A 15,603-nucleotide genomic window follows, 5' to 3' on the forward strand; every position below is an offset into this window, starting at 1 on the left:
GACGACTTTTGGATCTACAACAACGACAAAAGTCATCGCTGCAGCAAAACCCTACTGCAACAACTACATTTTGTCGTCGATGTAGGTCGCTACACATACGGATCTACAGCGACCCCATTTTTGTAACGACATGTCATCGCTATAGACCTACAGCGACAACTTCTGGATCTGTAGCGACGACTTTTTGTCGTCGCTATAGACCTATTTTCTTGTAGTGGTTGATTTTGTAGTACATGCTTCAAGTTCGAGTTTTTGTTGATTGTTTCAAAAATTGAGAAAAGAAATTATGTGACATAATGTTGTTTCTTTGAATCAGGATATCCAAGTGGCATTGAGGGAACAAATCAAGTGTGCATGTAATTATCGTCCTTGAGAAGTGTGATTACATTTTGAGAATAGCTAGTGAGATCTGTTGCAAGAAGTAATAAGGCTAGCTATGTGGTGTTGCAGTTGTACACTTTGCAGAATCAGAGATAGATATAAGGAAAGTTATGTGGCTTTTGGCTTTTAGTTTTTACTACAGTTAAAGATATGTATGAATGCTTGCTCTTATAGTAGGGGTCGATAGATAGATCCCGATGAAGTGTTGCACCTGCGTGGTTATAAGTATTGAAATGTTTATGTGAATTTGACTCCCAACTTTTTTATCATAGCATTGTTTTATTAGTTTGTACAAGATAAGTTGTTTAATTGATTCAAATACTTTTAGTATAATACACGAAGTGTGAATATTAATTTGTCTAATGTTAATGTATAATACTTGTCAGGTTTGTGTCCCAAATTAGTCTATTTACTGGCCTAGTGCTTTCTGATTTCTCAATTCAAACAAGTCATTTAGCATAAAATAGAACACCATATGTGTTGCATGAGCTCCATCAAATTAATCAATCAAAAGATTTTTTTTGTTTTGTTTTGTTTTGAGAAGACAGGTAGATATAGATCTTCTTAATTTTGTAGATATCCACATTACACTTTTTATGGAAAAGAAATAATAATTTTTCATGACAAGTGCCACACACAGTCACATGTTGAGTGCCACGTAATAATAGTCAATTCTTGACTCTCAGAAGTTGACTCAACAATAATATTGTAACGTAAAAGAGTTCATTGTATAATTAATAATATTCCTAAAAAACCATACAATTAATATTTAATTGACTTGTAACGTATGTTCATTTCTATATAAATATAATTCTCTATTGCAATTATCAAAATCACATTCACCATTGAAATTATCGAAACTCTCTCCCTACGAATCATTCAATCAGGTATTATTTTCTTTCAATATATTCCCAATTTGTTTTGTGTGTAAATTTGTATTCATTTTTTATCTTTGTTTTCACATTTATTTTTTATTTCTATAAATTTATGGATAACTTTTTCAACTATATGTTTACTAGAGAAAATTAAAATGGTAAAAGTATTGATATTATTCATATAACATTAGCATTTTATTTGTTGTTTGTGATAATCTTAGACATATTAACCTCTTATAAGTAGTAGATTTACATTTTATTTGTCTAATTGTAATGTATATTTTTAATAAATATAGCTAACTATGGCACGAGTGCTATGTTAATTAGTATACAATATTATGTGTTGCTAATAACTCTATTTTGTTTAAATTTATAGATTTCTTATTTCAAAACAGCGAACAAAAATATTCCAGTACATAGATAAATTTTATTCGCAAGTAGCAAAATATAAATAACACTTAATTATAATCAAGTACTCTACACATTTTACATTAAGATTTCTTTTTTTATTTTAGTTAAAGAGGTAAAACAATTATAAGGATAAAAAATATATTGTTTTTTTTTTAAAAAGAATGGACCATTTACAGTTTTTTTTTTTGTAGTTATCTACATCATACATTGTATTCAAAGAAATAATATTTTTTCCTAAAAAGATAAGAAATTTTGGAATATTTTTACTGGGGGATTATGCTGTAGGGGTTTCAAAAAGAGCCCAATAGTATTCCCGACCCGTAAACTATTTTTGACACGATTTTTTTATGACGGTGTATATTGTAGTTATTTAGATCATTCTGAAAGAAAAAAAAAATTATGCGCGTATATATTGTTTTCCATGCACATAAAAAAATTAATCACGCATGCAACAACTTGCTTTGAATATAGTTTTCAACATTGTAAATTATTTAAAATTTTCTGAAAATTCACTGAATGATCTAAATAACTAAAATATATATGTTCATAAAAAAATCATGTTAAAAACTGTTCACGCGTCGGGAATACGCAAAAATATCATCGGTGAAGCTCTTTTTGATGGCCCTATAACATATTTTCTATATTTTTATTATATATATTTATGGAATTTAACTAAGGGATCAATGCTTTTTGTATGGAAGATGGAAAACTAATAGAATAAAAAGAAATTTTTAAAAAAGGTAGATATAGTCCCTTTTTTTTGTAGTTATCAACATTACAATTTGTTTGGAAAGAAATTATAATTTTGTTTAAAAATATCAAAAAGAACAAAGGAAATAATTGTTAGCATATATAGTTTTAAGAGTTTTCAAATAATTTATAACGTAAATGAGTATTAAATCTTCATTCTTTTCATTACATTATATATATGAATCACTTCCTTTACAAATTTCATTCTCTCAAAACTCTCTCGTAGTATATTAATCTATCTGGTGAATTTTTTTTCTTTTAGTTGCCTAGTCTTTTTCTTTCTTTATTTTTTGGTAAATTTTATTATTATTATTATTATTATTATTATTATTATTACACTTTTCTTTGGCTAATATCAATATATATATTTTATCACAGATCAAATCTTATATACATAGATATGGATATGAAGGGATTTTTCATGGTTGCTATAGTGTTGTGGTCACTTTCATATTATTGCAAATCTCAAGAACAACCAATGCAATTATCAAGAGATGAAGAACTAGAAATAGAGAACCAACTTGAACGATTGAACAAGTCATCCGTCAAGGCTATAAAAGTACATTTTTCATCTTCATCTCCTATTTAACTTATATCTTAACTTATATGTAAAATATGACTTATTCTTGTCTCATTTACAGACACAAAATGGAGATATTTATGATTGTGTTGATTTTTACAAACAACCTGCATTTGATCATCCTTTACTAAAGAACCACAATTATGATTTTCAGGTTTGTTTTCCCTAATACATGTTTCTTTGATAACTTAGTATTTCTTATTTGATTTTTCAAATTCATACAACAATGAATTGGTAAGATGATTCACTTATATTTATTTAAGGAGTATAATTGTTTATGGTGTAGATGATGCCTTCTTCTCGCCCTAAGGTGATGATGAATGAAAACAAGCCCCCAAATAATGTGCAACAAGTATCAATAAAAAGTGGGTTTAAGGATAAAATATGTCCATATGGAACAGTTCCAATAAAAAGAACAACCAAGCAAGATCTTATTAGAACCAAATTGTTTACAAAGTCCTATTCTGCAAGAATTAGTTCCCCCGCACCTGAAAATGCCAGTTTTCATGTAAGAATTTTACATTTTGGTTTTTTGACAAATTAATTAGTGTATTCCATGATTGAAATATAATTGCAATCTGAAATTGAATAATAGCATGCGATTGTTCGAACAAAATCGGATCCTAACAAGAAGTATAATGGAGGTGGAACAAGTGCAAGCTATTATACACTATATAATGTCAGTAGCTCACAATATACTTCAGGTCGAATTAAAATACAAAATGGAGTCGATAGCATTCAAGCTGGTTGGACGGTGAGTTTTATTTTCAATTGAATTATCTTTTTTACTATATTTCTTTTTGCTAAAAATAATTCAACTGAGAGTTTTTTGATTAAGTATAATTACTTAGAATATTTGTTCACTAACTACATTTTTTATACTGTCAAATAATAGGTAAATCCTACTTTATATGGGGATAGTGAAACTCGAGTTTTCATATATTTTCAAGTAAGTTTATTTTTTATTTTTATTTTTTAAGATTCTTTCTATTCATTGTATAGTTTTGTGTAACTTATTTTTTGATTTTTTTGTAGGCTGGTGAAATATCTTGTTTTAATACGAGGTGTCCAGGTTTTGTTTTAACTGGCCCTCGTTCTATAGAAGATTCTTATCTAAATGAAACTCACCCGGGAAGTTTTCCTGTAAAGGAATTCAAAATTTCAATTTATAGGGTAAATAAAATTAAATATTTATGTTTATTATTTTAATTTTTTTTCTTTCAATTTAATGTTGGAGACTTTTATTTAATAAAAAGACTCTTTCATTTAAATACTAGGTTGTGTTGATTTTGTACCCATTTGACTTGAATTGTAGGATCAAGTTTCTGGAAATTGGTGGCTTGAGTTTTCAGACATTCAAATTGGATATTGGCCATCAATCATATTTAGTGACTTGAAAGACCTGGCTACGTACATTGAATGGGGAGGAGAAACTTATAGTCCAATTGGTCAACCTGGTCCTCCGATGGGTTCTGGTTTATTTCTGAAAAAAGATGCTCGTTATGATGCATATTGCAGAGCATTATCAACTATTAATGAGGCCTACATTCAAGAAGATGCTAAAAATACAGAAAAATATTCAATTGATATTGACTTTTATTTAGTTCAAGATTGGGGATTTGTACCTGAATTTCGACATGTCATGACATATGGGGGCCCTGGCCCTAGATGATTTCTCTACAATGTATTACAACCAATAAACTCTTAATGAAGAAGAAATAAATGCATTAGTTTTGTGCTATTGATAGATTTTTTTTTAGAGAAATACGGTTACTCAATCTTTCTATTTTAATTATTTCTTCCAGCAACCAATCCATCATGCTACAACCCCAACACATCAAAGAAAAAAACATAAATTCAAATTCAAATTCAAAAGCAACATACAAAAACACATAAAAATTTACACGGTTAATTAAGCTCGAGTAAATAGCACTTAGGGTCCCCAAGCTTCACAAATTGTATCACTTTTGTAACGTCTTGGATAGCTAAGACCGTTACACTATGTGTTTTAATTAGTGTTAGACACTTGAAACGAGTCTCTTGGCCATAAACGTGTAACTAAACGTTATTAACGGTTTAGGGTTAAAAAATTTGGTCAAAAGGAATAACCATTTCATTAAAATGCAAACGTTCATACATGGGATCCCAAAATAACATATAAAATGCTAATTACTATTTAAAAGTTACAACCATCTAACCTTAGCAGAAAAATAGGGTTTGACCCTAGTTCATCTGAGAAACCCCGACTCTGGTGGTCGAGCAACCATATGTACACGTCGCCACTAAAGCTCTCCAACACATGACTGGTCCAGCTTCCCTTTCCCCTTATGTGCACCACATAGCATCCGTGAGCTAAGACTCAACAAGAAAACTTAAACATGCTCATAAGAAATTAATAACATACCACGAAATCATAATAAGCCTGCCTAGTCGTAATAACCATACTCATGCATGCATTCTGTTTAGATAGGTGACTACAGTGTCACACTGGGGCTCGTTACCCTAAATATGTGACCATAAAGTCACCTCAGGACTGCTGCCCTAAATAAATGACTAATAAGTCATACCTGGGTCCGTTGCCCTAGGATATGGGAATATAAAGTCACCTCGGGGCCCACTGCCCTATCCTCTGTATAACCAACCTTTGAGCTGGCCCAGCGTACCTAGCGCTATAATTTTCCAACGTCCATAGGGTTAGCCAAGCATATACCACGCTTCTGATTAGGCCTAACCATATCGAGCATCACTCAATGCGCTATTGCTGCCCTTGACTTATAAGTCAATGCTTTCGGCTAGTGCTCAGCTTGCTATTGTCGTCCTTGACTTATAAGTCAAACCTTTTTAATCAGAAAAACAGAGAAGCATACATTAAATATCACAAGTATGCACATCATAATTAACATGTATAATAAAATAGTCCAAGCATAGTCATAACCATGTTCAACAATCGGACCAAGCCCTTATCACATATTTCACGTATTGGGTGCAGTTTTCTTACCTCTAGTCCAAGCAATGGATAGATAAAAATGACCCTTCAGCATGATCTTGTCTCGAGCCCAAGTGGTAACCTAGTCACAATCATAAATAATATCCTCATTGTGATTCAATCCCACAATCAAACTCAGGGATCAATCCTGTGCCTTTGGGGCCTCCACCTCTACCCAATGGGGTGGTGGAATCATCCCTCGAGCCCCCAAGTTCTTCCCAAGCTCTAAAAATGGGGCTTGCTGAAGTTGGCATAGGGCAGGGGCGCCCAACCAAGTCAGAGAGCCCCCAACTTCCCCTGCATAGTGCTGGGGCGCCCAACATAAGGGCAGGGGTGCCCAAGCCAATCAAAGAGCCCCTTAAGCCCTCCCATGCATAGCGCAGGGGCACCCAAACCCAGGGTAGTGGAGCTACTACGCGAACCCAGAAATTGTTGGGTTTCCACCTGCGTTTTCTCTGAGCTCAACTCATCAAACCTCACCCCAAGTGTCAACCCCAACAAGAAATGAGTCCCAAGATCATTATAATACATCTTAGACAACATCAAAACACAAAGAATTAAACATAACTTCAATTATAACTCAATTAGAGATTTTGGGTCTCACAACCCATCTCACAAACAAGCAAGGATCTCATACTCAAGCCAGCATTACCCAACTAAATTCACCTCCTAGTTGTAGATCTAGGTTCCCCAAACAAGTATTAACAAGTTCATGACCTCAAAATACAAAGTCAAACTTCCTGGAACTCAGAGTTTCAACAACACGCTTCAAGACTTCAAAATAACTCAAGAACATGGAGAACACTAGATGTACAGAAATCATACCTCTAACTCTGAATTCCCTGGCTTGGAAATTACGAATATTCCCTCAACAGGCCAAAATTACGAAAATGTAATTCTAATAAGAAACGGGCCCACATAGATGCTTAGTACACCTAAACATGCAAACATAGTCATATTATAATATAACTCAGATAATTCATATAATGATGCATATAATCACATAATAATTCAATAATTGCCCTCCTGGCCCCCTAGTCAAGGCACTAGGCCTTATTAGAGAAATTGGGACGCTGCAACTTTTGTCTCCAACCTTTTTTTGTAGCAATTAGATTCCAACTTTTACTTTTTGGCTCACATAGGTCCCTGGTATTATATTTTATTAAATAAATCCTAATTTATAAGGGTAAAATGTGATTTTAACAAAAAACCAAATATTGCACCTATTGTTTTTGTCTTTAAACCATTTTTAATTAAATAGTTATTACCAAATCTATTATTTTTGGTAAATTAACATAAATATTCTCTTTAAATATTATGAAATAATAATAAAAATTATATTATACCTTTAAAATAGTAATGTGTCACCTATTAAGGGTACTTCTATCTATATCCTAATATTTTCTCACTACACACATTTTTATTTAAAGTCCTCATAAATTGTTAAAAAAAGTTCTTTCTATTATATGTGTGGAGAGAACTTTTAACAATTTATGAGGAGTTTAAATTGAAATGTGTGTATTGAGAAAAAATGAGGGTATAGATAGATCATGCACTCTTAATAAACTTCATACTTCTCAAATTTAAGATATTTTTTTATTAAAAACCATAAACTAATTAATATATAGGTGATATGTTAAATATGTCAGAGGTATAATAGATTTTTTTTTATTATTTGTTAATATTTGAAGAGATTATTTATGTCAATTTACCAGTTTAATATATTTGGTGATAATTAATTAAATTAATTTAAAGAGAAAAAAAATAAGAGTTTATTTAATCCCATTTTACCTTTATAAATAAGAGTTTATTTAATAATTTGTGTAATCCAAAAAATAAAGGTTGGGAATTTAATTGTTGCAAAAAAAAGCTGAGGACCTAAGTGATACAACTAGTTATTGTCTGTGTTTTGGTCATCCGACACATGACAATTAGGAGTAATTAGCGATAGGCCATGAAGTCATCAGGGTGCTAGTTTCTTGATGTAGTCTAGTCCGGCCGAGTCAGAGAAGTCTCCAGGTGAGGCCACGCCCCGAGGTCTCCCCTTGGGGAAAGGATGTCTCCAGGTGATGTCACGCCACGAGGGGCCCCTCTCACGGCCATTCTCCAAGTCCATGACTCTGGTCCTCGGGCCCGGAATTATTAACAAGTGTCAATCACTACAGGTGTAAGTCTCGAGAGGATCGCCTGACAAATTTTGGTGTCCTTGATTAATGGTGTTGAGTTCGTACACTCGAAAATCGAAATTTCCCACAACGCAGCCTAACATGGAAAAACATGTGCCGCACTCTGATAGTCACAAATATGCTCCCCATAAAGTTGGTGTGTGACTTTCTGTAATGGGCCCCGTAGAATCCGCGTGGGCCATAGTCTTTATTTTAACACAACCCTTTATGTATTAACTAAATATTAATACCCTGAGATTAATGAGAGATGATTAACATTAATGACCCCAGCCTTTATAAATAGGGCTGGGGCATCTTCTTGTAGAGGGTTCGATTTTTTAGAGAGGGAAACTCTGTACTCAGTGCAATATATATGTTGTTGGGATTTGTGCCCTTAAAGCGTATTTCTGTATGGTCGATTACTGTTAATTAAATAAAGTTAATTTTTTGGACTCATATTTGTATTAAATTATACATGCCATTTATCACAAAGATCCAATATTATTGATGTGGTCTTGAATTAAGTATATGTATAATGATATATATACAAGAGGATTTAATTCAAGATAATAATATAAAAAATTTCCGTAATCGCCATATAAAGTGAGAGCTTTATTTAATAAAGATTATGAGTACGGTCTATCTTCTATTTGAGACAAAACAATTTATCTAGACTGTTAAGTGTAGCTACACAAAGAGATAGATGTACCGTATACAATATAGATTGTATTGGACAGGGACACGATGAAAGAAAGAACTTTTGATAATCTCCGTTAAAATATAGAAGTTCAACATTCATCAATCGATGGTTGTTTGAGACTTGACCTAAATCCTGAAGTGAGTAAAGAACTCCTATTTGTGCTTTTATGACTTTTGACTTATCGGTTAAGGTTCAATATTCCTACGACCGAATTCCTGTTATCTTGGAGTCATAGAACTTCGAGTGGCTAGGAACATACTTCACAGATATGGAATCTGCTCCATACTTGAATGAAAGCAGATTAGTTGTTCCTTTTAGTGTTGATTCAGGACTTGCGCTCAATTTCTGTTAGAGAACAGAACTTTCATTCTACAATTAAATTTATAGAATAATGTTCATTAGAGGATCAATGGAAATAATTGATAAAGACATAATTAGAGAGGTTAACAGACATTAAGACCTAGCTTTAATTATGAACAACTAGCAGAGGGTCATAACTCATGCAATGATATGGACAACTTTATAGTTATAGCTTCTAATAATATAAGATTGTAGTTTTGAGAGTTCAACTATGAATTTCTTGTGGAATAATTCATAGTTAATAAATTAATTAATGGAACTAAGAGTTAGTGAAATTAATTAAATTATTGGAGCTTAGAACTACAAGTCCATACTGTCCCCGTACTAGCTCGATAACACAGAGGAAGGATTTTGGTATTAAAAGAAAATATTTAAAAATAATAATGTATTATTTTTAATCTCACAAATTAATATTATTTGTGAAAAAATATTTAATGGCAAATAAAATTATATTATTAATTTTGTGAAATTATTTTTTATTGAAAATTTATTTAATCATATTTAATTTTGTGATATAATTGTCCACTACATAAAATAATATGATAAAGGTCCAACAAATATCATTTTATAGAGATAAAATACCACAGAGCCAAAAGTCTTGTAGTTGGTGCCAACCATAGTCCAAATGGATTGTGGCCCACGCAGATGCCCAATGTGATTAGGGCTAGGTCTTCTTTTGATTGTTATGTTAATAGAATATAACATCATAAGAAAAAGGAGACACCATATGCATTTTCACGTTATATTTGCCAAGAGAGAAAAATAGAGAGTTTTGTTCTCTCTGTATTGTGAGAAGAACAATCTCTCATGTGTTGAGATTCAATAGTGTGTTATTGTGTATCCTACCAAATAACATAGACATCCATCTGTGTCCTTCTCTCTCTGCAAGCCATAGTATGGAAGATGGTGAGTTAGGAGGCTCAGAGGCTATTTGATCTACACATGTTCTACATCTAGAAAAGCTATTTGTATTTTCATTTTATTCAGATTCATGTCGCAAGAGAAAGATCTCATTCTAGTAATGGTTCCTAGAGTGATTCGTTCTTATGCTTTAATAATTGTAATTATTGCATTGAAATATTATCCCATGCTTCTGCTGCACTGTAAATCACATGATCAAAAAACAACATACGCTGCCTCAGAATCACCATTAAAGCTTGCCACTACAAGCTTTAAACTCACTAAATAATAGAGACTCGTGAACTAGAGCTCTTTTATAGCCTAAACCACTAAAAACAATGTGTTCTATCATTGTTCTTTCTTTAATCTATCATATTAAGTTGACATCAAAAAAGGTAGTCAACATTTTGGTGATTTTATTGAGAGCTTGAAGGAAGCTTGGAAAACAGTCATGTGACCACTCGAAGGAATGCACGAGATGATACTGTTAGAGAATATATTTTATTGCTCAATGGAAAAGTGGAAAAGCCAAAAATACAACTCTATGCAAAGAATACAATGGACAAGATGATAGATAAATAGGTTTACAACTCAATAACCAACAATACAAGTAAATGTAGAAAAAAGAGAAAGAAGATAATTATTATAACAAAACTCTAAAACAAGAGATACCAATAAATATGTAAATAGAAATAGAAGAAAAGGATTACAAACTCAAAACAATAATAATACAAGAAGAACAACTTAATGAAAAGATCAATGAAAAACACAAACTCACTCTCAACCAAAGTGTAGAGTAATGGGGATCACCAACTTGAACAAGGTTCAAAACCTTTGTCCAAAAGCTTATTTCCCCCTATTCTCTAAGCACTAAGGGATCTCTCAAGGAAATAGCTCTCTGGAATAATCAAGCCTCAAGGCGTATTTTTCAGCCAAGTGCTTTGTGGATGAAAATGGTGTATCTTACAAGTGAGCATTAGGATCCTATTTATAGAGTTTTGAGACACCCTTTGAATTTCAAATTCCACCAACCCCCATGGCTGTTGCCAATGATTAATTGGATGTTTTATGGAATTAAAATAGAGATTTGGGAGTTACTTGGCTGTTGGAAACGTTCAAAATTGGATAAAAACCGAATTTGTATGAAGCTGTCAGCCACTAAGGCCGCAACGCTTGTTTCAAACGTCGCGGCCCTTGGTCATTTTCAGCAACCAATTTTTTTAGTTTTTTCCAAAACGTTCCAATTTATTCTCACTTGATTTTGTAACTTTCATACACAATATGGGAGTTAAAATCACATCTCTATCAGCCATTTCTCATATGGCTTTAAGAAATCCAATATCAAATGTGTAACATATAATATACACATTATTGGGTAATATTTGGGAGTTACAAATTTGTAACTAATTTTGTAACTCCAAAATATCTCACATTTGGACATACACATGTGTCCAATTTTGTGACTCTCAATAATATGTTACAAGGTGTGACAAATCACATTTTGTCACATTATTTAATCTAGTATTATATTATATGAAATAATATAACATTCCCCCACTAGATTAAATAATCACTTTTTGTAACACTTATTTAATCAATCAAATATTATATTAAAATATAATAGATACTACCCCTCACGTTGCATCTGAGGGAGGAGAAACTAGTCACATGCCACCGCAAGACCACCCTGACGCGGTGGAGGACTACGACAAAAATACCGAGTACGACGGCATGGACAGCGACGTGGATGACGGGGGTGACGATGAATACTATGAGGAGGAGTATCCTCATCCCATGGATGTGGAGGAGACACAAGAAGTAGTGGCGCTCCGTGACCAGGTGGCCACTCAATAGCATAAGATCGACACCTAAGAGGGTAACATCGACGCCCTGCATGAGATGGTTAATGCCATGAGGGATACTCTGGCAGCCCAATGACTGCGAGTGGATGCCCATGGCGAAGTACCATCTAGGCAGCTAGCTGGTGTGCCTCTTGTGCCCCAGCTGGAATGTCACCTGTCGCGGAAGCAAGAGTGCCTCTCAAGCACCCGGATGAGTTGGCGCGAGATCCTCCAGCTGGAGATGGAACCCCACCTGTGCCACAGGACCGCGACAAAGGTAAGGTTGACGATAACCCTGTTCCCAAATCAAAGAAGGCTCATCGGAACCCAAAAGAAAACAAGGTACCGAGGCCAGCTGGCATAGGTGAAGACCCAAGAGCCTGATGACATTTCCTGGCCGCTAGCACCTGTGGAGCCTGAGGTGTTTCACCCAGGCATTCCAATACAGATCGTGCGAGGCTCGAGGTGGTGCCCCCAGGTGCCTCGTCATCACCATAGGAAAAATGTTCGAGGGGCCAGCATGCAAAATTTCCCTATCAGCAAAGAGTGCATCATTAGCATCTCGGTTAACAATGAGAATATTGAGTCTAACAGGGAAACGGGGGAGGCTCACCCCGAGGACAATGGTGCGTTCCGAGGTCAAGCGTCATGCGAAACAGCCATAATGCTCGACGATGCAATAAGACCCATGGGCGTGAACCCGCGAAGAAAGGTCCATCAGACCTCAAGGACAATCTCAACTCCCGAAGGAGAGATTACCCAGCACAAAGAGCCAACCAAGACCGCGATCCTCTTTGCCCAGAATTAAAGAGCCTGAAAAGGATCATGCTAAGAATGGCCCGACGATAAGGCCATGACTCTGACTTGAATGATGAAGATGGGGAGTAGTGCGCTCCTCACATAGTGGAAGCCCCTTTGTCGCGGGGATTCAAGATGCCTTCCATCCTGTCTTATGATGGCGCCTCGGACCCCACCGACCACCTCACAAATTTCAACAGGATGATGTCAGTGAATCGCGTCTCCAAGGACAACAAGTTTCTTGTGTTCCTGATAACTTTAACGGGACATGCAGACGAGTGGCTCAAGAAACATAGGCTGGGATCCATTATGTCGTGGCACCAACTGTCGTCTTCCTTCCGGAGACAGTTTATAGCAGCTCGAAAGGTGAGTTTCGAGGTCAATGCTTTGACCAATATAAAGTAAGGACCCTTTGAGACCCTCAAGGTGTGTATCAACACTTCAAAGAGGAAGCCGGAAGGACCAAAAGGATCGACGATGGACAACAACTAAAGGAATTGTAGGTAGGCATCCACGCGGGGTCTCCGTTGTGGGATGACCTCCAGTGGAGAGGGTGCTGACGACTTGACAACTTCATCCGTCGAGCATAAGAATATATCAACTGGGAGGATACATTGATTGGAGCATTTCAGGGGTTCGTCACCTTTCCCTCTCCGGCAGCGCTTGGCCCCATCGTTTAGGGGATTCAGTATTCACCTTATGCTCCTATCCAGCCGAGTGCCCTCCAACTGGCTTTAGTTCCATGCCGACTGTAGCGTCCCAAATTTGCTAATAAGTCTTAGGGCCTTTATTAGCGTGCCTGGAGGGCAATAAGTGGTTTATTATGTTAATGTGTGAATTTGATGAGTATGTAATTAGAAATGCATGTTAGGGTGAATTAAATATGCATGTGGGACCTGTTTGGTCATTGGGGGATGCTTGTAATTTTAGCCCGTTGAGGGCATAAATGCAGTATTTGTGATTATTGTGATATATTTGTGATATATTCATGTTGCACGATCCTAGACAGTTCTAGGGAGCGGTTTAGCTAGAAAGTCACAACGGGGTCGAATACCCGACTCGGGGCGAGTCGAGGGGTATTTCGGGCATTAGACGTTTTATTGGGTTATCAGATTATGAAAATAAATATTTGGAGATATATTCGAAGTTAGAACGTTTAGGAAGGAATATCGGGGAAATTTACCATTTTGCCCTCGGGGACGTTTTTGGTACCCCGAGCCTTTGAGGTAACCTTAGAGACTTAAGTTAAGAAAAACAAACTAAGGAAGTATTCAGAAACTAAGGGAAACCGACCCAAACATCCTCTCTTCTCTCTATTTTTCTCTGAACCATACCAAGGGGGAAACTTTGAAGATCAAGCTAGGAATTGGAGCTCTAAACTTGGGGATTAGCTCAGTTTCAACTTGTGGATTCAAGCAGAGGCTATGGTAAGCTTTAAACTGTGATTCTCTCCATTAAATTCTGCAAGTTACTGGCTGGGTTTTGGTTTTTATTAAGTCTTTGAGGTTGAATATTTAGTTTGGGATTTGATGAATTTATAAGCTAGTTTCTTGTTAGGTTTTGCTGCTGAAACTATAATAGAACCTCTGTGGTGATTAAGTTGGGTTGTTGGAATGATTTTGGGGTAAATTGGCTTGGATTTGGTGGAGAAAGTGGAGAATTTTTCTAGCTTCGAAGGTTAGGGCCGCATAATTTTTCTTGCTGAGCCGCGACCCCTAGAACACTTGGGAGGACAAGAAGAAGGGTGGGTCGCGGCACACCATGGCTTAGGCCGCGGCGCGCATGGGATATTTTTGGGGGTTGGCTTCTGTTGAGGTGGGCCACGGCATGGGATCTTGGGGTCGCAGCGCTTAATGAGTTTTTGGACTCCAAGGAGGTTTTAATCTCGAGAATCTGAAAGTTAAGGCTCGGGATGGATTTTATCACCCGGATTGATAGAATTCAAGGTCCCGGAGACTAGAATTATGACCCAAAGTTATTTAATGGATTAGAACTTGATGGATGAATGTTATTGATGCATTGTGACTAGGTTTTCAGCGAGGCTCGGATTAAGGGACTGTGCTCAGGACATCGGTGCTTGGAAAGCTCGGGACACGGGTAAGAAAACTGTTGTACCCGTAGAGCAGGGCGAGGCCCTATAGTTTGTGTTGCAAGGCACGACCCTATATGATTGTGTTGCAGGGTGTAGCCCCCCATTGATTATGTTTATACGTGTTTAGGTATTTGTTTAATTATGTTATGTGTGCATATATGTGAATGAACGGCAAGAGCCGAGAACGGCAAGGGCCAGGAATAGCGAAGGCTGAGAACGGGAAGGCCGAGAACGACAAGGGGCCGGAAGCAGCGTTAAGCACGCGAAGTGTGAGTTGCCAGGGTGAGACCCCTAAAGGATACCTGGGATATCCTCACGGTGTAGACTGCGAACCCAGGGCCTGGTAAAGCGCCTGGGACGGCATGGTCGTATGTGTTTAGCCTGTTGGCAGTTTTTATTATATGCTAATTAGTAGCAATGCATATGTTATTTTCTTGTGTTGAGTTTTCTTGTTGGACTTCGACTCACGGGTGCTCTATGGTGCAGGTAAAGGCAAGGGGCAAGTCGACCAACCATGAGTACGGAGAGCGTGAAGCGACGCATACATGTTTGGTCTGCCTGGCTGCCACGGCCAGGGGTATTTTTGGGAGATGTTTGTATTAAAACTAATTTTTTCGTTTAGTCGACTTTAATCATATTTTTTAGTTGTAAATATCTCTAAACAGTATTTTTGGGATCCCAAATGTTAAACGCTTTATACTTTTCAATGAAGGACTACATTTTAAAATTATGTGACTTTTATTATGGTTTAGTTACACTTTTAA

The 15,603-nt window shown here is 35.9% G+C and overlaps 1 protein-coding gene across 1 annotated transcript; it reads left to right on the forward strand.

The window, feature by feature from the left end:
* Positions 1–2,817: 2,817 nt before the first annotated feature.
* Positions 2,818–4,704, forward strand: LOC133784804 (protein neprosin-like). Its single transcript, XM_062224076.1, has 7 exons — positions 2,818–2,976; positions 3,059–3,151; positions 3,284–3,505; positions 3,593–3,751; positions 3,893–3,946; positions 4,033–4,170; positions 4,313–4,704. The coding sequence occupies exons 1-7, from the start codon at positions 2,818–2,820 to the stop codon at positions 4,667–4,669; spliced, it is 1,182 nt and encodes a 393-aa protein (XP_062080060.1). The 3' UTR covers positions 4,670–4,704.
* The last annotated feature ends 10,899 nt before the right edge of the window (positions 4,705–15,603 follow it).

Source organism: Humulus lupulus, chromosome 6, assembly GCF_963169125.1.
Source record: "Humulus lupulus chromosome 6, drHumLupu1.1, whole genome shotgun sequence".
NCBI lineage: Eukaryota > Viridiplantae > Streptophyta > Magnoliopsida > Rosales > Cannabaceae > Humulus > Humulus lupulus.

Bases quoted from the DNA above. Each gene is read 5' to 3' on its own strand.
- LOC133784804 (XM_062224076.1), top strand. From the start codon at position 2,818: ATGGATATGAAGGGATTTTTCATGGTTGCTATAGTGTTGTGGTCACTT. The intron at 3,152-3,283 runs GTTTGTTTTCCC...TTTATGGTGTAG, and splicing joins ACCACAATTATGATTTTCAG to ATGATGCCTTCTTCTCGCCC. The intron at 3,506-3,592 runs GTAAGAATTTTA...ATTGAATAATAG, and splicing joins CTGAAAATGCCAGTTTTCAT to CATGCGATTGTTCGAACAAA.